The 24,393-nt window shown below is 46.7% G+C and overlaps 1 protein-coding gene across 2 annotated transcripts in view; it reads left to right on the forward strand.

The window, feature by feature from the left end:
* NTN1 (netrin 1) overlaps positions 1-24,393 on the forward strand; it is a 178,479-nt gene that overhangs the window by 15,508 nt on the left and 138,578 nt on the right. For both annotated transcript variants that reach the window (XM_032498787.1, XM_032498786.1), the window contains exon 2: positions 90-1,171. In XM_032498787.1, coding sequence (XP_032354678.1) covers positions 154-1,171 — 1,018 coding nt within the window. In that variant the 5' untranslated portion in view covers positions 90-153. The remainder of the gene's footprint in view (positions 1-89; positions 1,172-24,393) is intronic.

A 24,393-nucleotide genomic window follows, 5' to 3' on the forward strand; every position in this document is an offset into this window, starting at 1 on the left:
GGCGTTTGCCCGCGCCCCCGCTCGCCGCGCCCCCGGCGGGTGGAGGGAGCGGGGCGGGCTGGCTGAGCTCGGCTCCCCTTTCTCCGCAGGCGCCTTCTGCGGCGGGCAGAACGACTCTTCGGCGCGGCGGGGCCGGGGCAGGCTGGACGCAGCATGATGCGCGCAGTGTGGGAGGCGCTGGCGGCGCTGGCGGCAGTGGCGTGCCTGGTGGGCGCGGTGCGCGGCGGGCCCGGGCTCAGCATGTTCGCCGGCCAGGCGGCGCAGCCCGACCCCTGCTCGGACGAGAACGGCCACCCGCGCCGCTGCATCCCCGACTTTGTCAACGCGGCCTTCGGCAAGGACGTGCGCGTGTCCAGCACCTGCGGCCGGCCCCCGGCGCGCTACTGCGTGGTGAGCGAGCGCGGCGAGGAGCGGCTGCGCTCCTGCCACCTCTGCAACGCGTCGGACCCCAAGAAGGCGCACCCGCCCGCCTTCCTCACCGATCTCAACAACCCACACAACCTGACGTGCTGGCAGTCGGAGAACTACCTGCAGTTCCCGCACAACGTCACGCTTACGCTGTCTCTCGGCAAGAAGTTCGAGGTGACCTACGTGAGCCTGCAGTTCTGCTCGCCACGGCCGGAGTCTATGGCCATCTACAAGTCCATGGACTACGGGCGCACGTGGGTGCCCTTTCAGTTCTATTCCACGCAGTGCCGCAAGATGTACAACCGGCCGCACCGCGCACCCATCACCAAGCAGAACGAGCAGGAGGCCGTGTGCACTGACTCGCACACCGACATGCGCCCGCTCTCGGGAGGCCTCATCGCCTTCAGCACTCTGGACGGGCGGCCCTCGGCGCACGACTTCGACAACTCGCCCGTGTTGCAAGACTGGGTCACGGCCACCGACATCCGCGTGGCCTTCAGCCGCCTGCACACGTTCGGCGACGAGAACGAGGACGACTCGGAGCTGGCGCGCGACTCGTACTTCTACGCCGTGTCGGACCTGCAGGTGGGCGGTCGCTGCAAGTGCAACGGCCACGCGGCCCGCTGCGTGCGCGACCGCGACGACAGCCTGGTGTGCGACTGCAGGCACAGCACAGCCGGTCCGGAGTGCGACCGCTGCAAGCCTTTCCACTATGACCGGCCCTGGCAGCGCGCCACCGCCCGCGAGGCCAACGAGTGCGTGGGTGAGTGGGGCGCCGCGGGGACGGGGGCGGCGGGTGGGGACCGGGGCGGCTGCTCCTGGGTCTCGCGACCGTGGGTTCTCCGGAGCGCCGGTGGACTCCGCCGCTGAGGGTCGCCAGCTGCGTGGATGTGGGAATGGTGGGAGGCGCGTTCCGGATGTCCTGGACCAAGGAGGGCAGAGAGCCGGTCCACTCGTGCGCCTGGCACTGGCCGTGGACTCTCGGGTTTGGGTCTAGTGCACTGTGCGAAGCCAAGAAGAAGAACGAGAAATGCTGCGGGAGAAGGCTTTGCAGGAAAATTTGCTGACGGGTCCTCCTAACCCCGGATTCAAAGGCAAAAGCTCATTGCCTTCCCCTTAGTTTGGCCGGACCCTGGGATCCACCTCCGCCCCACCCCACCCCCCTTTCCTAATCTGCAGCTGAGCGCCCTGTTGGGGACCCCGGCCCGGTTCCCGGGAAGTTCCAGCTCCGCGACCACAAGTCCCTTGGGAGATGGCAAAGGGATTTGCAGTTTGGGGCCAGTTCGGTACCCGACGAATATCATTTCTGCGTCCTCCATTTGTCTTTTATGGCTTGGAAAAAACAGTATGTATTTTCCTTTTGCACAGCGTGTTTAAGTTAACAAAAGAATGATGTGATTTAAATCAATTACTACCTACAGATTACAAAGGGAGTTCACTAATTATTTTAAACTAATTCAATCCCTATCCAAAAAAGAATACCAGATTTTTTTTTTTTTGGTTAGCTTCAGGATTTGGTGAAATTAAACAGTTCCGAATTAACTAAGGGCGCAGATTCTAATTTTAATGGGATCTAGGTGCCTGGAAGAGAAATCTGACAAAACCAGCCCTGGTGGATACTGCTGGGTCAGAAATGAGGCTTAAAAAAAGGGATCCATTCTGTTTCTGAATTTTAGGACTTTGCTGCTGTAGAAACCCTGAGGCATCAGTTTCTCCCCAGGAGGAAACAACAAAAAAGGAAGGGAAAAGTAGTAAGACCCCACTCCCTTTTTCCACGATAAGGTGTACATTTCCAAACCCCACATTTCATTTTACTGAAAATTATTTGGTTTGTCACCATACCGTTTGGTGTTCATTTTTCGTGTAATACGGATACTCCCTCCCCCTGCCCCCACCCCAGGCAGCCAGTGTGAGTCTCTTCAGTTGCTTCAGCCTCTGAGGCACGTTACAAAGTTCGCTGGGTCCCCACAAACACACGTTTTGAGGTCTGGTTCTGATTAATTGTGTCATGTTGTTGTCGAATAGTTTGTGCCTCATGACTGTGGATGCAGACTTTTGGAATGGAAAACATGTTTTGGAGAGCCGGATCGGCACTGAGGCCCGGTCAGGCATCCTGGTCTGCAGAGGCCCATCCCTCCTGTTGCCTGGCTGGGCCTCCATTTTTACACTCCGAGTGTCCCACTTCCGTTCATCCCCCCTCCTTTAAGGGACAGAACTGGTTGCCAGTTTGAAGAGACTTTTCAGGATTCGATGGCAAGATAGTGGTTATACCCGGACTTAGTGGTCTTTGGGAGTAAAACTCCTTTGATCTGCTCAGTTCCTTCAGAAATGTTGTTTTTTCCCATCTCTTCTCTTTCTTCTCCCCCTTTCCTCTTTTCTTCCTCTTGTGCGTAAAAACCCTTCATTGACATTTAAAAGGCTTCCCAGGGTTTTGCTATCAGTTTTAGTTTGTCTGTGCACATGAAGGATAACTTCTCATTGTCACTGGCAGGGACTGATTGGAAAAAATACAAGGGAATACGTTGAGGCAAATAAACTGGATATTATGGTAACATTTTACTGGCTTGAAAATTCGTCTTAGCAGCGTTGGTATTGTTCAGATACCACCCACCCCCATCTCTCCCTGTCACTTTGGATGTGGAGACGTAACCGGCAATTGTTATAACAATGGCCACGCACTTGAAATAATCTCTATAGTTGAGGATTTTGTCTTTTGACCAAAGCACTAACTCTGTGCACAAATTGGATTGACCGGTTTATTTTTAAACCAAATTGAGCGATCAACATATTAACTAACGTAATTAGTGGGCCTTTTTGTTCAAAAAGTTTAATTAGGCCTAATAAGTACATAATCTACATGACAAATAATCGGCTGACAATATTTTCTGGTTTTTACTGAAGTTATTTTAATTCTCAGTAGTCAAAGTATCTTTAAATCTTGCCAATTATTCAGTCATCTCATAAAAGCCAAGCCAATTCAACAATGTTAAAAGTTATTTATAGTTTCCTTTTTGAATAGATGTTCTGATACCTTGTAGATATAGCCCCGGGAATGTCAGGTTGAAGTTCCCATAAAGTCTTAATTGAAGTCTTAGTGATTTTGCCATCATTCCGCAAAAGAGAAAGTCAGCAAAGACAATTTAGAAGTGATTTACAAGTAAAGGTCGAGCTTTTTATGAAAAGGCCCTGAAGTGGAGGTATGTGAATGAATTAGTATTTGACAGGTGTTCTGAGACACTACAGGGCACTGTGCTAGGAAAAAAGCATTAATAAATCCTTCAAACACTAACTTTTGTACTATCAGCGGCTCAGATTTTTTTTCCCAACATAATCCCATCTTGTGAATTTCACACTGTTGACATATAAAGCCGGGCTACCCAGATTATTTACAGCTAAGGCAAAGTAAAGCATATATTTTTCTTTTAAAAAATGAGTCTTGATTTAAAAAAAAAGGGGGTTGTCATTATCACTGTGCTTTTCTCTTTGCCTTTCTAAATGAGACATGATTTATAATAGACTAAATTGGCATCCTTCCTTTAACCCTCTCACCAGCCCCCTTGCCCCCCAAATCCTAAAACTTAAAAAAAAATCGGTATTATTATTTGACTGAATGATTCTAGGCAGGGCCCAGGTACTTTCAGCTGACTAAGAAATGCCTGTATCCTATAGGTTTTCTTTCATCCAGCTTTCTTTTCAGTGTTCTTTCAAGGTTGAGTTCTCTGTGGAATAAATGTGAACTTTTGTAAGGCCCAACTTTATTTTAAATGCAATTTTGGATTTCTTCCGGGGTTGGGGGGAACCCAAAACAATATGAAAGACAACACCACGTATAACGTTACAGCCTCGACAGCTCTCCGTGGAATAACTAAATACTTTCTTCCGCCCATATGTACCAGCGATGTTCACATGTTCCTATGCACATATGCATTTATATTCATCATGTAAAGAAGCATCCGTGCATGGGGGGGGGGTGTGGACATTCAAGAGAAAATGCATGAACAGTTTTAAACCACCTGGGTTGCTAGGCCCTTTTCTCCCCCCAACTCCAACCCCTTCCTCTTTGTAAAAAGAGCATCTGAAGACCATATTGTGTTTCATAAATTATTGACATCAGTTTTAATCAATGTCCCCCTGACGTCAGAGCTGTGTTAGTATTTAGTTTCTGACGAAGCATGCTGTTTAATCTTACTGTGGGGATGTCAGCATGAACCCCTGCCTGGTTTGTGACAGGGTGAGCTTATGAAAACTTGTTTTGCCACTCACTCTGAAGGCTTTGCGTGGCCCAGCTGAAACCCAAAACCCACACAAAAGACGACTCTGCAAGATGAGCGCACTGTGCTGGGCTGGCCTCCTCTGGTTATGGGTACCTGCAATGTAATGCTCATAATTGTTTAAACATGGTTTGGAGGGGGGTTCCTCATGCTGTAAATGGCTCTGGTGCTCGGGCCCACCATCATCCCCGGTGGCAGAGGGAGGTTATATGGAAGGTGTTGCCATGAGAAATTGAACGGCCCACTAAAGACGCTTGCAAAATCAGAAGGCTAGCATGATTTGCTCCTTAGTCCAGAGTCTGGTACGTCACTGTAGATGGGTGCGTGTTTTTATCGTCATGGTAATTATTATAATTATTGTCATTACATGATTAACCCTTGAGGACTCATTTTTTGCCAAACTCATTAGTCATTTAATCATCACAACTATGGTTATAATAGGCCCTATTATTGTCCTTATTTTACAGATGAGGAAATCATAACCTAGAGATATTAAATGGTTTACCCAAAGCCATATAGCTCGTAGGTGGTGGAGCTGGGATTCCAGCCCAATGTGTATGCTTTGTTTTATTGCATCCTCTGTGTGCCTCCCCATGGAATGGATGGATGGGTGAATGAATGACAGTTACATTTCCGTGTATAGGCAGACCTCAGAGATACAGCAGGTTCATTCCAGACCACCTGCAATAAAACAAATACGCAGGAAAGCGAGTCGCATGACTTTCTCGGCTTCCCAGTACCTGTAAAAGTTGTTTACATTATACTGTCGTCTAGTAAGCGTGCAATAGGGTTTTGTCTAAAAAAATGTACATACCTTAATTTAAAAGTACTTTATTGCTAAAAAATGCTCACCATCGTCCTAACCTTCAGCAAGTTGTAGTAGTAGCATCAAAGATCACCACTCGCAAATCACCGTAACACATGTGTAATGATGAAAAAGTTTGAAATCTTGCAAAGAATTCCAACATGTGATACAGAGGCATGAAGTGAGCAAATGCTGTTGGAAAATGGCTCCGATAGACTTGCTTGGGGCAGGGTTGCCCCAGACCTTCAATTAAAAAAAAAAAAATGTAGCATCTACGAAACTCAGGTAAGTGAAGTGCCATAAAATGAGGTCTGCCTGGATAGGAGAATAGTTGGACCAGCCCGTTAACCTCTTGCTAGAATTAGAGGTGGTTCCCTAGTTGTGTTGTATTCCACTCCGTTCTATAACGTCACATCATGTCATATAACATATTCATTATATTCAGACATACTGAAGTATGAAATTGTCTGTAACAAGTTGTCCTCTCTTTTAGCCATCAGGCCTGGTGGGGGCTGGGAGTTTTTAGGAATGTAAGTGAAGAGGGTTTAAGCGTCTCCGCATGCACAGGTGTTGCCGATGGCCAGGTCTTCCTTGATTTCAGGGCCCGTAATCTCTCAAAGCTGGTGGAACAGAACTTGTGATCAGAAAACCCTTTTAAATTAGGCCTTCTCCTTTCTCCCTAGTGCTCAGTATCCTGTTGCTTCTCCAGAACATATTGAAAAATTCTAGGAAGTGGCTCAGAAGTGTGGTTGTTGAAGAGAGGCGTTTAGTGGCATATCCTGTAGGTGCAGTGCGTGCGTCATTAGCACAGGGCTATCATTTATCTCTGTTGGCCCCTTGGCAGCTGGAGTGAGGATCTCTGCTGGGGTCCTCATTAGCACCTGGTGGGCCAGGAGGCTGCCCCCCACTCTACCCAGAGAAGCCAGACAGAGCTGTCTCAGGGTAAACCTTCTGGGGTGTGTCTGTACATTTTCAGGTTTTGCCAAGCTCTCCTTTGGCCCTGCCCAGACTTCTCTCTGACCTCCTCCTCCTGAAAAATGAGATCCTTGGAAAAGTATTTGAGACTTTATGTCCAGAGTAAATATTGGAAAGGCAGTGGGTTGAAATTCAGATGTTCCCTGGAAGGAATCCCCCCTCATTTTCTGCTCACAGCTGGTATCGATATTTCCTTCTTGAGATGAGTTGTGCTTTTCATTAAGTAAATTTTTTGTCTTGGGATTAAACCAACATTGTATTCTTAATAGACTTTTATGTTTACACTTCAAAAGTCCACTGGGTTGTTATTCGTGTTATCTTGATGGCTTCTACGGCGTCTGCTGTGCACACTGGCCCGACCAAAATAAATGGCTCTCTAGGGAACTGGATTATAAAACAGTCTTATCTGCTGATGCACTAGTATGGGTATTTTGTGAGCCAGTATCTTTTTTCTTCCTTTCAGAAGTGATAATCATACCTTGGGTTTCTGCAGTGCTTTTCATTAGAGGGAGACCTGAGGTCTCTGGGGGCTTTTGAAATGCTCAGGATTTAAGCCTAATACTTGCAGAGTGGCCCGCTGCATTTTGCCTGTCGTCTGGGAAGACACACGTCAGCCATTCCGCAGGCTCGGAGGACTCAGCGTCGGTTTGGGTGGCCTGGGAGTTTAGAATGTCAGTGCAAGGGGGTTGTCAGGTTACATCTTGAAGACAGACCACAAACCCCTACTAAGTGCCAGGCACTGTAGCAGGTGCTTTACACGTGCTTTGTTTCAGTTAATCAGATTGTCACAAGGAATGGAAGCCTTTTGAAACCAGATGTCCGTGCCACCAAAGGGCAGCTTTTACACAAACCAAACTCAGTGGGGACAGGGCACATCTTGGCTTGCTCGGTGACGCTGTTGCATATGCGGAGAGCAGGAGGGGTCAGCGGCGCTTGCATGAGGCTGATCAAGTGAAAGCCGTGTCCTGTTGTCAGCAGCTCCGAGGGACGATTCTGAACAGCACTGAGATAAGTGAGCTGCCTGGGACATCCTCAGACCCAGGGCTGTTCGCCTCCATGCTGCCTGCTGTCATGGGTACAGCACAACATGGGAAGTTCAGAATTGCATTTCTGTATCCCTGTGTACCCCAAATGTATCCCTATTGTATACTTAAAATTAGATTTTAATTTGTCTTTGAAATGCCATATAATTTACGTGAATTTCCCCCACGTCAGAAGGCAGAGACCCATTCCAATTGTCAGTTCTTTGCCTCCAGAGATAACGCTTCCTTCCCTAGCTCCTGAGAGGCCTGGGCGAGGTGTGTGTTCAACCCTGCCTGTAGCATTTTGTGCCAGGTCTGCCCTCTGACCAAGAGAAGGGACGGTGGTCATGGGATGGATGAGAAGTGAAATGCCTCTCGTATAAGCCATTCTCTTCCAACACTTAAGCGCCTGCCCCAAGCCTCCTCTGCAGGAGATGTTTCTATCAGAGGCATCCGATGGCGCTCAGAGAACAAGGGATGGTGTCATCCAGGGGACAGGTGCACCAGTGGTTCAGGAGCACTGCTGAGGAATGGAGAAATGTGCTCTGCCTTTGCCTGTGTTGGGGTCCTTCCCGGAGACCTCTGAGCCTTCTGCCGTCGGGGTTCATGTATTAGCTGGAGCTAAGGCTCTAATCGTTTTGCAGTGCACTTACGCATATAAAGAAGATCCAGAAGAAAGACTTCTCTGTAGCTGTGGCAGGATTCCAGGTTATTTAAAGGGATGGGTGGCTTTTCAGAGGTCAGAGTAAATTTGTTGGGTGAAAACCTTGAAAGGCAGAAAGTAACACTAAGAGAACAGAAAGTTCACCCCATCAACTGGTAACCAATGAATCCTCCCAACTCGGCCTGAAAGGAGGGGCTAGAAGTCTGTCTCTGGAGGATTCAGGCCCAGCCTAGGGAAGGTGTGCGAGGTATCAGCCCTCGGTGCAAGTGGTCCAGTTTCATTTGGGGGCCCATTCGTGTCCCCTCTTGGCTGATGCTATTGCTAGATTTTCCCCAGTCCTTTTCTGCCTATCGGTAAGAGAGATTATTGGTTGTCATGTCGTATTTTTTCACATATTCTAGAGGCTCCACACCTAAATTAGACAATCCATAGGACCACAGGCACCTTTAAATGGGCTGGATTTGAATAAATGAGTCTTAGGTAACAAGGAAATGAGATTGATCTCTTTCAGTTTCCTGAGCACCTATATGTTGTATTACATTCCATGTTTGATGGAACGGCCCAAAGTGATAGACAGTTTCTGCTGCCTGATTCCGGTCTTCGTGGCTTCTTGGAGTGGCTGTGGAATACTTAGCAAACGCACCACTGCTTCCCAATTCTGAAACCAGGGCAGGCATTGCTAATCAATCACAGCACTCTTTTCTCCAACGTCCAGAAATGGTCTTAGTGTATTAGACTCCTTTTCAATATAATTCTCTAGGCAGCCATTACTACTTAATCAGTATTAGCCTGGGAGATGGAAACTATATGACATGGGTCCTAGAAGACCTTCCCCTGCTCCCCTAGCCTACAGACAAAGATGTACCCTGTAAGTGGATGTTTCTGGAGCAGTCAGTGGTCAGGTGGCTCTGTTGGGTCTGGCGGGGTAAAGAGGTATGAAGTGATGCCCTCCCCGCAGGTGGGATACATTCGTTGGGGAGGGTGTGCATGTGAGAGGTGGATACTTGTTCTGAACTGTAAGCATGGGGAGCCCCCAAAGTGAGGAGCTTTTTGCTCAGCGCCCAGGACACAGGGAAGGTGCTGAGGGTCTTGAGAGGAAGCAGGTTCCGGATCTGGCTCCGGTACCAGGAAAGGATTGCATTGGGGTCCACTTCACGTTTGCCTCCTGCATCTGCTCTGTCGTAGCTTTTGTTTTCTTCCATGTCAAGAGTGTGAGAGACCACAGTTCCCTGAAAAGAGTGGTCTCCCCGGGGCAGTCAGCTCTGAAGTTCCCGTGCAGGGTCCCCTGGATTGGGAGAAGGCCAGAGCTGCCCCAGAATGCGAAGGAAATGACCTTGGGCTCTTCCCAACCTAGGAGCCAGGCTCTCAACCCCAAACCTTGTCTGCGGGGCATCCGAGGCCCAGGACTCTGCACGGGCTAGCCCTCTGCTTACATTTGGGCCATCGCAGAAAGGGCTGAACAATAACAGCTCCAACCCCAGCATGAAAAAGGAAACACATTGTGTTTACAGATACAGAATTTGGCCTCCAAAACATGAAAGTACCTTTGGGTTGGGCGCCCCAGGGCAGGGCTGTTGGACACCGGCCCCCCCTGCTCTGCGTCCTGCGGCCAGCTTGTTTCCTCTCCCCGCAGCCAGACCTCAGAGGTGGGCAGCTTGATCTCAGCCAACTCTTTATTCCCAGACCCAGCCCTGTCTCGCTCCCGGCTCAGCCCCAGGGAGAATCGCGGTGAGGAAGTGCTTGGCCTTCCCTGCTGCCACGAGGAAGGAGGCTGTGTCTCCCTCCAACCCAGGGAAACCAATCGGGCTTAAACCCGGTTTGGGGCAGATTGGCCATCACGATGCCCTGACGTGCCAGGGAGGAACGGGACTGGGCGTCCTCCCTTCTTCTCACCCGGGTTTGTGGTTGGAGCCAAGGTGAGAGAGTTGTTTGTTGTTTTAAATCGAAGGTGTCTGCCGAACCGTGACCCACATTTAAGTGAAAAGCAAGTTCTGATTTTCCTGGTGCATAGAAGTGATTTAGTTCTAAAATCAAGATCAGGGAGCACAGGGTTCTCTTTGATAACGTATGAAATACCAAGATGTGTGTAGCAGGGGTTATGGTTGAGAGAACCTGTCTCCAGCTTCAGACTGCCTGGGAGAAAGTGCTGGGCGTGTGTGACCTGGGGCGTGTGATTTAAGCTCTCTGTGCCTTCAGTGCCTCCGTGTCCTGGGGGCTTCGCTCAAGACTACGCTGGTCTATGGGGTAGGGTGGGGAGTGAGAGGGGCCCTTGCACTGTGCCAAGGAGGGGGCTCAGAGGAGGGGCACAGGAAGGAGACCCCGAGGCAGAGTGCTAGTGCTCTACCTAGATTTGGGGCTGTTTCTTTTTTCTTAAAAAACTTTTTTAAAATTGAAGAATAGTTGCTGTATATTACATAAGTTACAGGTGTATAATATAGTGATTCATGATTTGTAAAGGTTATACTCCACTCATAGTTATAAAAGATGGGCTCTATTCCCCGTGTTGTACAGCACATCCTTGTAGCTTATTTTATACCTAAGAGTTTGTACCTCTTCATCCTCTATCCCTATATTGCCCCTTCCCCCTCCCTCTCCCCACTGGTAATCACTAGTTTGTTCTCTGTATCTGTGAGTCTGCTTCTTTTTTGTTATATTCACTAGTTGGTTGTATTTTTTAGATTCCGCATGTAAGTGATATCATACAGTATTTGTCTTTCTCTGTTTGGCTTGCTTTACTTAGCATAATGCTCTCCAAGTCCATCCATGTCGATGCAAATGGCAAAATTTCATTCTTTTTTATGGCCGAGTAGTATTCCATTGTATACATACACCACATCTTCTTTATCCATCCATCTCTTGATGGATATTTAGCTGGCTTCAATGTCTTGGCTCTTGTAAATAGTGCTGCTATAAACATTGGGGGTGCATGGATCTTTTCGAATTAGTGTTTTTGTGTTTTTTTGGATGTATACCCAGGAGTGGAATTGCTGGGTCATATGGTAGTTCTATTTTTAGTTTTTTGAGAAACCTCCATGCTGTTTTTCACAGTGGCTACACCAATTTACATTCCTACCTATGGGGTATGATGCTTCCCTTTTCTCCACCTCCTCACCAACATTTGTTACTTGTGTTCTCTTTGATGATGGTCATTCTGACAGGTGCGAGGTGACATCTCATTGTGGTTTGGATTTGCATTTCCCTGATAAGTAGCGATGTTGAGCATCTTTTCAGGTACCTGTTGGCCAGCCACATGTCCTGTTTAGAAAAATTAGACATGGAGCTTTTTATCAGCACACATTTCTGTGGCCCTCATTATTGCCACACTCTGTTCTAAACACTTCATGAATATTACCTCATTTAATCCTCATAACAGCCTTATGAGATGGGTTCTATAATGATTATGACTAAGTCAGTTTCTTTACTGAAGTGTAGTATAAGTACAGAAAGGCACGTGGATGCCAAGTGCACAGCTCAAAGCCTTTTCATGATTAGATACACTTGCATAACCAGGACCCCAGAAACTGCCCTGAGCTCCCCTTCAGTCACCACACCCTCTTCCCACCATGCACTGGTTTTGACTGTTTTTGAATTTTGTGTAAATGGAATCGTATTCTGGTTGCTTTTGCTCTGTAGTCCATTTGTGGTATTTACCCCTGGGTAGCAGTGGTTTTATTCATTCTCATTTATGTATAAATTTACCTGTCTGTTCCGTTTATGGTGTTGTTTCCAGATTTTAGCATTAAAAATAACTCTGTGGAGGCCACACTTGTCCAGGTCTTTGGATGCACATTTGAATGCATTTCTGTTGGGTATGTATCTAGAAGTGAAATCTCGGGTCCTAGGGTAGGTATCCGTTCAGCTTTAGCATATCCTGGTTATACGTTGATTGTGTGCTCTGTCGAAAGCAGTTGTACGCATTTAAATTTATTTACTGTTTTTACAGGTGAAAAAAGAGGCATGTGGAGGATACGTGCCTTGCCCAAGTCCTCACCATTAGCAATGATGGCGTTGCGGTTAGAATCTAGGTAGTGTGGCTCTGGAGTCTTGCTTTCCACCACCGTACCTGGCTGTGTCTCATCTCTAGTCTGTATAAACCCTGTCAAGGAAAACTGCTAGTACGGGGCAGAGGTGACTTTGGGCAAGTGCCTTCACTTCTCTGGGCCTCAGTTTTCTCTTCTGTAAAATAAGAGGTTGGGTCACGAAGACCATCTTCAGCGCTGATATTCTGTGACTCAGTGGATGCACCTCCTTCCTGAAGACTTTTCCCATCTGCATCCCCCAGCCCACTCCGTTCCCATCTCAACCAGACGCAGCTCTACAATGTGAACAGTGTCATTTCCCACCCCCTGCATTCCACTGGGGTTCCATCAGGAGGCTGCTCAGGCTCTGACGGGGTGACCTCACTTGGGCCTGCCCTTCAAGACTCCTGGGAATTTCCCCACCTCTCACCCACCAGTCCTTCCACTTGGGGAGGGAGAGACATGGGACCGTGTTCCTTTTCTGCCCTCCGGCATGTTGGCTAGCCAGTCTTCTCTCTTCAGTCATGCATGTTCAGCTGGATGAATGTTCACAAAGCCCACTCACCTGTGTAACTAGCTCAGTCATCAAGAAATAAGATTTCCAGATGGCCTCCTTCTGCCCTTCGTATCACCATCCCACTTTGTAGCCACCATCTTGACTTACAGTGTTCCAGTTAACTCTCTTCTCTCAAATTTTTTTCATATTCAGTTATAATCCACAAATCATGAATATTTTAGCTCTTCTTTTCTAATGCTTGTACTTTTATTTTTCTTGTCTTACTGCATTGGACAGAACTTTAAAGTAATGGAATGTAGTAATGGTAAGATACACCCTTGTGTTGCTCCTGCCTTGAGTGAGAATGCTTCTAGAGTTTCATCATTAAGTGTGTTGCCTGTTACTAGTTTCAGATAGATATTCTTTGTTGTGCTCAAAGGGATGACCTCTTTTCTTGGTTTACTGGGAGGTTTGCTCCTTTTTGTTGTTTTAAATCAAGAATATGTGGAATGTTAATCCATCAATCAAAATGAGGATACAATATTTTTGCTTTGATTACTAATATAATGAATTACATTGATTGATTTTATAAGATTTTTTAATAGCACCACTCTATAAATATACTAAAAACCATTGAATTGCATGCTTTAAATTGATGAATTGTATGGTACATGAATTATATTTCAATTAAGCTATTAAAAATTAATTTTTGTCACCCCCCCCAAAGAAACCTCATACCCATTAGTAGTCACTTCCCATTCCCTCCCTCCTACCACCAAATCAGCCTTCGACAACCACTAATCTACTTTTGATCTCTATAGATTTGCCTCTTCTGGACATTTTATTTAAATAGAACCATATAATATGTGGCCTTTTGCGACTATTTCAGTTAGCATAATGTCCTCATGGTTTATCCATGTTATAATATGTGAGTACTTCATTCCTTTTTTGTTTTTGGTTGAGTAATATTTCATTGTATAGATAGGTCATATTTTATTTATTCATTCTTCAGGTGGTGTTTTGGATAGGAAACAATTTGGATTGTTCCCACTTACGGTTATGAGAAATAGTGCTCCTGTGAACACTGATGTACAAATTTTTGTATGTATGTGTTCTCGTTTCTCTTGGGTATATAACCTAGGAGTGGAAATGCTAGGTCATGTGGCAACTCTGTATTTAACTTTTTGAGGAACTGCCTGACTGTTTACCAAAGCAGCTGTTCCATTTTACATTCCTGCCTGTGGTGTATGAGGGTTCCAATTTTTCCACATCCTCATCAATACTTATACTCCGTCTTTTGATTATAGCCATCCTGGTGACTGTGAAGTGGTATCTCATTGTGGTTTTGTGATTTTCTAAATTTGAACTCTCCCAGCATTCCTGGAATAAAGTTTATCTGGTTATATATTATTCTTTGCTCATATTTTATTTTTGATTTTTGTATCTGTTCAAAAGTGTAATTTGTCTGAACTTTTTTCTCTTCATATTGCCTTTTGTATCTGGGTTGTTCTAACCTTATAAAATGAAGTGAGAAGTTTCTGTTCTTTTCTATGCTCTGGAATAATTTAAGTAGCATGAGAAATAACTTCCTTGAAGATTTGCTAGAATTAGCCCATCTGGGCCTTGTGCCATTTTTGAAAGGAGTTATTTGATAACCATTTCAATTCCTTCCATGCTTATATGTTTATTCAGGAATTTTTCAACTGCTTTCTGAGTCAGATGTGGTAGTTTATTTTCCAAGAAAATAATGATTTACCCAGATTTTCATTTCTTAAGCATAGTTGTATATAGTAATCACTAAAAGTATTTTTTAAAAATTTCATATGTGTCTGTATCACCTTTCTGATTTCTGATAGTGAATATTTATTGACTCTCTCTTTGCCTAGGTTTGTTTCTTTGTTTGCAATGTTTGAAAGTGATGATAGTAACACCTAATAATATTCATTGAACACTCACTGTGTGCCTGGCCCTGTGTGTGCTAAGTACTTTGTACGCACTAATTTTTAGAATCTTTACAACTCGATGAGTTAAGTACTATTATTCCCATTTACAGGTGGTTCAGAAGTTCAGACATTTAACTTGTCTGATGTCACACAGCTACAAAGCCCAGAGTTACAGTTAAAGCAGGATTGCTGCTCTCAGAGCTAGAATTCCCATCTGCTGATTTTTTAATGTTTTTAAATTGTTTCTAATTTCCTAATTTCTGTTTTATTTTTAAAAATTTCCTATTTAGGCTTTTGTGACCTCCTACTAATATTTTTAGGTGAATGCGCAGTTCAACTAATATCATTATTTTCTTATTCCTATTTAGCAGTGCAACCATTTGATTTTTCCTTTCTAGAGCAGGTTTGACCACTTCCTCTTAGTTTTGATTTGTACTACTCTCAATGTCACTGTCATTGTAGTTTTGACAGTTTTTATTTATTTATTTTTGCCTCTGGAGTTATTTATGAATTGGATTGTCATTTCCAGTGTATTCAGTCCTTAAAATATATATTTTGTTATTGATGTCCAACTTTATTGCAACTAGTACAGTTTTTGTTTTTTTTTGTTTGTTTGTTTTTAAATAATCTTGTGTGTGTGTAAGATTACTTCTGTTTCTATTCCATGGGAACTTAAAGAGAACTCTATTTTTAGGGTATAGAGTTCAATATATTAATCAAAATCAATCTTACTGGTTATATTCTTCAGATACTCTGTATTTTTTCTTCTTTGGAACAAAAGGACAATATTCATGGGAGACTCTTAACATATCTCTTTCAGTGTCTAACAAACTAAGTGACAAAGTCATCCAACCTGTAAAAAATTAAGAGATATGCAAAACCATATAAGGCAAATGAACACAAAGTAAAAGTAGGGGTCACAAAATTGTATCTGAAATGTAGAGTTCAGAGTAGAATGCATTAAATAGGGCTACGCTGGTGGTTTTATACTGATACCAGAAAAAAATGCACCGTGTCGTAAACTTGAATGGAAGTCCTCTGGGCCTTGGTCTCCTCCCTGGCGAAAAGGAGTTGGCAGATGATTCCTAGTCCCTTCCAGCACTCCCATTCTGAGATGATGGTTTTGGGGTTCCCTACAAAGTGGTGCCAGGAAGGAAATCAACTGTGAATAAGGATTAGAAGCAAAGAAAAGGACAGGATGATTCCGAGTTGAGACTGGAGCAGTTTGCGCTGACAGCTGGGGCTGGGTTTATTGCTTTGGCTCATTCCTGTCTTTACAGGAGCGTCTGCCTCACTGCCTCTTGGCCTGGCAAAGGAGATGTGCTGAAATAGAAGTCAGTCTGCAAGGACAAGATGGTGAGGCCACGAGAAGTCCCTGACATGGGGTGCCACCTCCTGTAGTGAAACATGACCCTGATGGCTGGGTCTGGCTCTGGAATACACCCCTCACGCCCACCCTCAGGGGCTCCCAGCTCCAAAAGAGTGTTTCCATAGGCAGCTTCCTACAGGAACAGGCAGGTGCCTCAGCTCCATGCCTGCCTCGGTGTCTCCTCATTCTCTTGCCAACGGGTGATAAATTCACCAGAGAAAAAGGGGGTGCCTGGGTTTCACAGGATACCAGAACCATGAGAAAGGCTGCAAATTAATGAGCTAAGTATCTAATTTAAGAAGTTAGAAAAAAGATTAACAGAATAAACCAGAACAAGATAAGAGTGGGACAGAGATAAAAATAAGAGCAGAAGCCAATGAACTAGAAAACAACTATTCAACAGAGGGGATCAACCAAGGCCAGAAATGGGTTGTTTGGAAAGACTAATAGAGTAAACAAATATCTAGGAAGATTGGTCAAGGAAAAAAAAAAAGGGAAGGCACACAAATAAACAGCATTAAGAATGGAAAAGACATAACTAGAGATCTGGTAGAGACAAAAATAAGATAATACTATGAATACCTTTATGCTAATAAATTGTAAAAGTGTAGCCTCTAGCATCATGATCAGACCCTTGGAGTATCTCTCATGGCCTTGTCCATAGACGATCTACATCTCAATCTTCCATGGAACCAGAGAAGGAAACAGACAGAATGGACCTCATCAGAATTTAAAACTTGTGCTTCCAAGGACACAATCAAGAAAATAAAAAAACAACCCATAGAGTGGGTGAAAAATATTTGCAAATCAACTCTCTGAAAAGTGTCCAGAATATAAGAAGAATATAATATACGAAGAAATCTTTTCAACACAACAACAGAAAGGCAAAATAAATGGATACACAGGTAAAGGACTTGAAAAGGTGTTTCTCCAAAGAAGGTATACACGTGGCCATAAGCACATGAAAAGATGTCAACATCATTAGCCGTGGGAGGGATGTAAGTCAGTACCACTGCACGCCCACTAGGATGGCTAGAATCAAAACAATGATAATATGTTGAAAAGAATGTGGAGGAATTGGAATTCTCATGTGTACACTGCTGGTGGGAACATAAAGTGATGTAGCCACTATAGAAAATAGTTCCCGAAAATGTTAAACATAGAGTTACCATATGACCCAGCAATTCCACTGCTAGATATATACTCAAGAGAAATGAAAACTCTCATCCACACAAAAACCTGTGCACAAATGTTCGTAGCAGCATTGTTCGTAATAGCCCCAAAGTGGAAACCACCCTAATATCCATCAATTGATGAATGGATAAATAAAGTTTGGTATATCCATACAATGGAATATTATTCAGCCATATAAAGGAAAGGATACATGCTTGAACATGGATGTACCTTGAAAACGTCATGATAATTGAAAGCCAGTCGTAGAAGACCACGTACTGTACGATTCTACTTATGTGAAATGTTTAGAACAAGCAAATCCATATAGGAAGCAGACTAGTAGTTTCCAGAGATTGAGGGGAGAGGTGAATGGGGAGTGACTATTAAATGGATGTGAGGTTCTTGTTGGAATGATGAAAATGTTCTAGAATTAGTGGTGATGTACCTTGTGAATGTACTAAAAATCGTGGAATTGTACACTTTCAAAGGGTAAATTGGTATAGGAATTATACTTTAATTACTAAAAAACTTACAGGGAGTGGGAAATACTTACTCAAATGTGTATTTCTCAGCATTCCCCTGGCTTAATGAAGTCACATCTCTGGGGACACGACTGAGAAATCTGCAATACTTTAGATGAAACCAGTGCAGAGAGGTTTAAGACTTACCACCGCCCACTTGTCCTTTTAGTAGAATTCCCAGTAATACATGTAAAAAGAGTGATGGAAATAGAAAATCACTGTTTGGAAAAGAAATCCCAGTAATAGTTGTTGTAAAGAATCACCATGTCTGCTAAAGTTAGTAAATGAAAGTATGATGAGAAATGGAAGTTTTACATAGGGCCAAAACATCTCTGCACAATTTTGAAAGAAAAAATAGTACCTTTACAGTGTGGACACCAGGCAGATGTCCCCTTAACCAAGTGATCAGAACTAAGAGAAGCAGTAATGGGACATCCAGACATCATGTGTGATGGGAGAGGCACTGAGAGGGGGACCATGTTGCTTCCGTGGGATCTCGCTAAAAATAATGACCTGAATTTCATCACGAAGAAATGTCAGATGACCCCCAACGAGAGACAGTCTACAAAATAACTGGCCAGTACTCTTCAACAGTACCAAGGTCATTAAGGACAAAGAAACACCAAGGGACTGTCACGGCCTGAAGAGGGAAAATGAGACAAGAGACCTCAGTGCAATGTCAGATTCTTGATCGGATCCATCCTGGACCAGAAAAGGGCATTAGTGGGATTACTGGTGAAGTTTGAATAAGGTCTTCAGATTAGATTTCAGTTTCCTGGTTTTGATCATTGTGGGTTGGGTGTGTAAGACCTTAACGTTTGGGGAAGCCAGGTAGAGGGGACACAGGAACCTTTTGCGCTGTTTTGCAACTTTTTTGTAAGTCTAAAGTTACTGCAAATTGAAAATTAACAAGGAGTCGCCACCCTAGAGAATCATGATTCCCTGTTTGAAAGCCGTTGGTGCATCAGAAGGAATTCTGGCTTTGGAATCAGACAGGCCCCAGCTGAACACCTAGCTCCATCGCCTGCCATCTACATCTTGGGCCGCACAGCCTCAGTTCATCACCTGAGAAATGGGATTAGTCACATCTGTGTCCTAGGATTGTTGGAGGGTTAAATGAAAGGATATCTACAGAATGCTAAGTACAGGGCCTGCTTTTATCAAGTGCTCAGGAAATACCAGCCCATCCCATCAAGGTTTGGAGTTACTCTCCCACAAGTCCCTCTCTGGCCTTGGAGGGAGAGACTCGTTCCTCTGGGCTGGGCTGTTTGGACCCGGCAGGGAGCCGTCTGAGCACCCTGGCGGAGCAGCTGAGAAAAGGTGCATCACGGGAGAAGGCGGGGGTTTGACCGAGGTTGGGCTGGGGAAAGAGTCTGGCCTGGGGAGCTTTCTCACAGGCTCTCCTTGGCAGGCTGCTTAAAGTTGCACCAACTTCAAACAAAAAGGGTTTTCAGACACAAAGGAAGGCTCAACCTGGCCGGTGCCAGGCCTGGCTTGGCATTTGAATTCAGAAATCCAAGTCCTTGGAGCTCACAGACAGGCCAGACCATCCTGGTCACTCTGCCCCTTCTCCAGGAATGCCAGGAACTTTCCGGAGAGCTCCCCTCCCGGGCTGATCCCATCCTTGACCCCGGGTCCAAATTAATTAGAGTTAAGAGCCAGTTCCCTCCAGGCACTTATTCTGCTGACAGCTGAGACCAGGCCACAGGCCCAAGGTAGCGCTCCCTCCGCCTGTCGCCACTGTGGTCTCTCCCCACTCTGCGGCTCGTGGGTGGGTATGCTGGCGGGGCTTCCCTAACGGGTGATTTTTAAATGACATGAAGCAGGTCGTGTTAGCTTCCCGTCGGGTCAGGCACTTTAGGTGGTTTTTCTGGGCCTGTTTTTACATAGGCCCCTCTGTTTTCTGCCACTTGTGTCCCCCACATGACCAGAGGGACACAAGAGGATGAGCCAGAGTTAAAGGCACAATCGTAGAACATTGGAAGGACTGAGTGCATTTTAAGTGTGTCTTTCCTGTGACCTGGCGTTTCTGCCTCTCTGCGTCCACCCTAGAGAAACACACAGATGCACGAAAAGATGCTTGAAAGTGTTTGCCTCAGATTTATCTAGATCTAAATCTATCTCTCTATCTCTACTAACTTCATTATTTAATCTCTCTGTATATCTATTGCATGGATCTATTCTCCGTATAATATATCCACGTTTATGTGTCTTTATGTATATATCTGTGTCTATATCTACATACACACGAAAGGAGAGACAGAGAGAACACAGCCTAAATGTCTGCCAGTAAGGAAATGGTTAAGTGAACTGGTCTGTTCACACCCTAGAATATAATGCTGCAGGTGAAATCATAAATGTGTGTGTGTGCCCAGGGATGGGGCTCCAGGATGCGCAGTATGGTACTGCATCACAGCGAGATCCAGCCTCATCCGTCACTGATGCTCCCCCGAGCAGAGGTACCACTCCTCTCCTCTCTAGCCCTGTCATAGCTCTGATGCGCTGTAAGCCTCAGCGACTGCTTCTGGAATAACATTGGCTTCAGGAAGTTTGTGACTTAGCTGAGTTTGTTGTTGTTACGTGGACTATTAATTTAACTTATTAAATGAATGAAGGACCAGGCCCGGAGTTGATTCTTTCTCAGTGCTGAACTGGACAATGCAGTTGGCAAGTAACAGCCTGTGAGCCAAATTCTGCCTATGGCCTGTTTTGTAAATAAACTCCTGTTGGAACACAGCCACGCCAGTTGTTTATGGTTATCTGTGGCTGCTTTTGGTACAACAACAGAGCCCCTGTGGCCCGCCAAGCCTCAAACAGTCATTATCTGGCCCTTTCTCAGAAAAAAAGTTTGTTGACCCTTATCCTAAACCCTTCTCCCAGACCAGCCCCATGTCTTCCAGGACCTGGGGGATAGTGAAAGGAATTGGCGATGTAACTCAGTGGGATTTGGAAGAGCTGTTTGTAAAAGTCTGGACTAATGGATGCTTTATTATAAATTAATCATTGCGAAAGTCATTGCACCCCCTCGCCTCTCCAGCACACACAGCCCTGCAGCACCACTGTCCAGCGTCAGCCTGGGCGGGCAGCGGCTTTAGGACTTCTGAAATGCACTGCTTCCTAAGTAGTGCCGCCCTCCCCCACAAGCTGACTTGATTCCCCCAAGGACAGTCCTTTGGCTGTTATCTTGTGTCCTCACTGCCCTGCAGGATGCTGGCAGGTAGCAGGTGCTTAATAAATACCCAGTGGATAAATACATCACTGAAAAGTACTGAAAAAAAATAGAGTCCTCTTCAGTGTCTTGCCCCTGGGGCAGCCTGTCAGAGAGCACATTTGCCAGAAATTAAGGAGATCTGTTCACCTAAGTGAAATGACCAGCTGTACGAAGGGCAAGGACGCGGGGCTCGTGTGCTTCCTGGGTGAATAAAAAGTGTTTCGCTTCCCTTCCCTGGGAGCTGATGAAGGCGGAAGCAGGCCCGGCCTGCTTTGAAGCTGCGCACCGCCTGCCCCCCAGGTCCAGGACACACGTACCATCGTGTTCTTCACGGCCGCCGTGGCGCTTGTCCCTGGGAGTGGTGGCCACCCTCTTGCTTTGGCAGGGATCCCGGTCGGGTGCCTGACAGACGATTTTTTAGGCCGGATATAGGAAATGGGTGAGAAAAGGGAACCCCATCGGGTGGTAACTAAGGGGCCGAGAGCGACCAGGAGAACCTAACAACTGGGCTAAAGTTTCCAGAAGGGTTTTTGTCTGATTCATAGGCTACTTTCAGCAGCAGGGTGGCTATCTAGAACAGTGTGCCACGCAGAGGGATGTCCCTGACAAGCGGATGTGTCCGCTTTGGGAGGAATCACTTACTCAGGCCTGTGGGAAGCCTGGAGATGCTGCAGGGTGTGCCCGCCCAGGTTTGTCCAGCCTGCTTGCGGGGAGGTGGCGTGGGGGGGGGCGGCGAGAAAAGGATTAAGCCCTACCCTGTTTGTTCTGTAGTGGGGATGTTCGTCTTGCCTTGTGAGGAGGGTCTTTCACTGGAATGAACAAGTTTATCGAAAGGTGCCCTCATCAGGCAGAAAGAAAGGGGGAGAGAGAGAAGCTCTTCAGGACGAGTGTGCACGCTAAATACCTGAAATGATAGGACAGGCGGAGTCGGCGAGGGAAGAGGGGGCTATGCCAAGCGGCAGGGGGCTGGGGAGTGGCGTTTCAGCCCGAGCCGCTGGCCTGGCCCCGAAGCCGCGCTCACAGCCCCTCCACCGGGATCAGCCTCCAGCCGGGAAACACAAGAGCTTTGGGATGCTAATGGCCCTTTAGGAATGCTAAATGGAGCATTTCGGCCTCCACAAAGGGGCAAAATGAGGAGAGAAAGAAATTTTAGTTTTGAAGTTTCCTTCGGGGAGGACCAAACAATGGGGGCTTAAATGGACAGTGTAGAAGTTTGATCTGGGTTCTGCAAAAGCAGCATCCATTGCACATGTCTTCTTGGCAGCATCTTGGCTGGGTTAAGTGAGTACCAAAGCACCTCGGCAGAGGCTGGACCCCAGTTTGCTGGGTGGGAATCAGCCCCCCGCCGGCAAAGGGCAGCCCGTTGGGGCAGAGGACCACCAGGTGGGTGCCGTCTGATCTGAGGCCCTGGTCCCTACCTCGCTGTGTACATGCCACCAGCCACACATTCATGCACAGGTTCATTCACTTACTCATTTTCTCATCCATTCCTTCATTCGGCTGAGAGTTAGTTGCAGGACATGCACCGCGTCCAGGCAGTCCTGATCGCTGCAGACACCACCGTGGACAAGCAGGATCTCCGCTATCATGAAGCAGATGTTCTGTGGGGGAGGCAGACGGTAAAGAAGTCAGTGTTGGGGGATCATGGCGGGGAATGTGTGGAGGGCAGCGTTAGACAGGGAGCCAGGGAAGGCCTCCCTGAGCATGCATTTGAGCTGAGACCTGAGTGAGAGAAGGAGGCAGCCTTGCAGAGATGGGAGGTCAGACCATTCCAGGTCAAGAGAACAAGATACAGGAAGGAACTTGCCACATGTGAGGAACAGAGAAAAGGCCAGTGGGAAGAAGGTGGGGAAGGTGGGTTGGCGGGGTGGAGAGGCAGGCAGGAGGGCCACCATCAGGATGGGCTTTGTGGTCAGAAGCGTGAATTTTATTCTGAGGACCAAGGGAAGCTCTTGGAGGGTTTCAATTAGGCTGGTGACCCGTCTGATTGCTGGTAGAGATGGGGGCAAAGGAGAAACAGGAAAGGGACTTTGACTGGACAATTGATGGCTCTGAACCAGGGGCATCTCAGCTTGAGGTGAAGAGTGTTGGGTGGCGAGTGATGCCTGGGGCCAAGGAAGGGCATTCTTGTGGCTTGGGACACCGTCCAGAGGATGAGTGAGGCCAGCTCGCTGGGAACCTGCCTGTGGTCATGGAGTTTGAAACAGCCGAGCGTTTAACCCAGCATGCCAAGGCTCTGCTGAGAGTCCATAAATAGGATTTCTACCCATGAGAAGCAGCTTCTTGGGGCCAGAGCCTCCAGGGCTTGAACTTGGGGCTCCAGTCATCAAGCTTTGATGGAGAATTCTTTTGCTGAAAGTGAAGAGCAGGATGGTCCCACCCACGGAGGAGGCCAGCCTTCCTCTCCATCCATCTGTCTGTTCATACCTCAGCTCCTGTTTCTATCAGCCACCCCCTGTCTCCCGCAGTGCACCCGCAGTGGCCACTGGGAAGGGGCTTAGGTCACTTTGTGGAGCCCCAAGATGTAACTTGGACACTTTCTCTTCACTGGCCTTTATCAGTTTCAGTGATGGGGCACTGGAGAGGGAGAAGATGCTCTGCTCTCTGAGATGTGGGAATTCTCGGAACGCCTCTCTTCTCGGCTGGACCACGCTCATGAACTAGCTTAGTCCAAGTGCCCTGAGACCCTCTCTGAGGTCAGTGATGACACTTAGGCCCTTTGGGTCACTTGTGACATGAGGAAAACATGCTCCAGGCAGGTGAGCTGTGCAGAGGGTGGACGGGCCGCCCAGAGAGCTGGCAGCAGGAAGGCTGTTGTGGGGTCTGGGAGGGGGGCAGCCTTGCCTGGGTTAGCAGCGGAGGGGATGGGAAAGAAGACATGTCGGTCTTTTGAGGAAGAACTGCTCAGATTTGGGGCCAGTCCAGGATCAAGGATGGAGTAACTGGCGAGACAGTCCAGAGTACTTGCCTGTGGAGTGAGCTTGCTGTGTCCACCCACTGGGGGCGAGGCCGAGCCCCTCTGTGACATTATAGGCTTCGGCTTCTTGTCCCTCCTGCTGAGCAAATGCTTTTTAGCCTCAGGATTCTTTCTTTATACAAAATCTTGTGGGGAAACCTTGTAAAAGTTGAGCTGCTCTGGTTGAAGGAGGTGTTATGAAGGCGGGGTGGGAGTGCACCGTCCTCATTCCTACCCCCTCAGCCTTGTCATACCCGAGCTCCCAAAGGACTAAGGGACCCCAGGGGCCCTGGGGGATGCCATTTGTAAAGACAGGCCTGGGGCCGATTTACACAACCGTTTATTTTTGACCTCACCAAATTTCCTGTGTAAACAACAGGCGCTCGAGTATGTTGGCTTGAATAATTTTATCACTGAGTCCTCAGTTTGACGTGGCTGGCTGATTGCACACAGATCCCTGGCGACCCTCGAGTCTGCTTCCTTGTGCTGTCCCAGGGTTATCACAGTCTTGCTTGCTTTTTGCTCCTCCTTCCATCTGCTTTCCAGGGGCAGTCGTGTGA

This window comes from Camelus ferus, chromosome 16, assembly GCF_009834535.1.
Source record: "Camelus ferus isolate YT-003-E chromosome 16, BCGSAC_Cfer_1.0, whole genome shotgun sequence".
NCBI lineage: Eukaryota > Metazoa > Chordata > Mammalia > Artiodactyla > Camelidae > Camelus > Camelus ferus.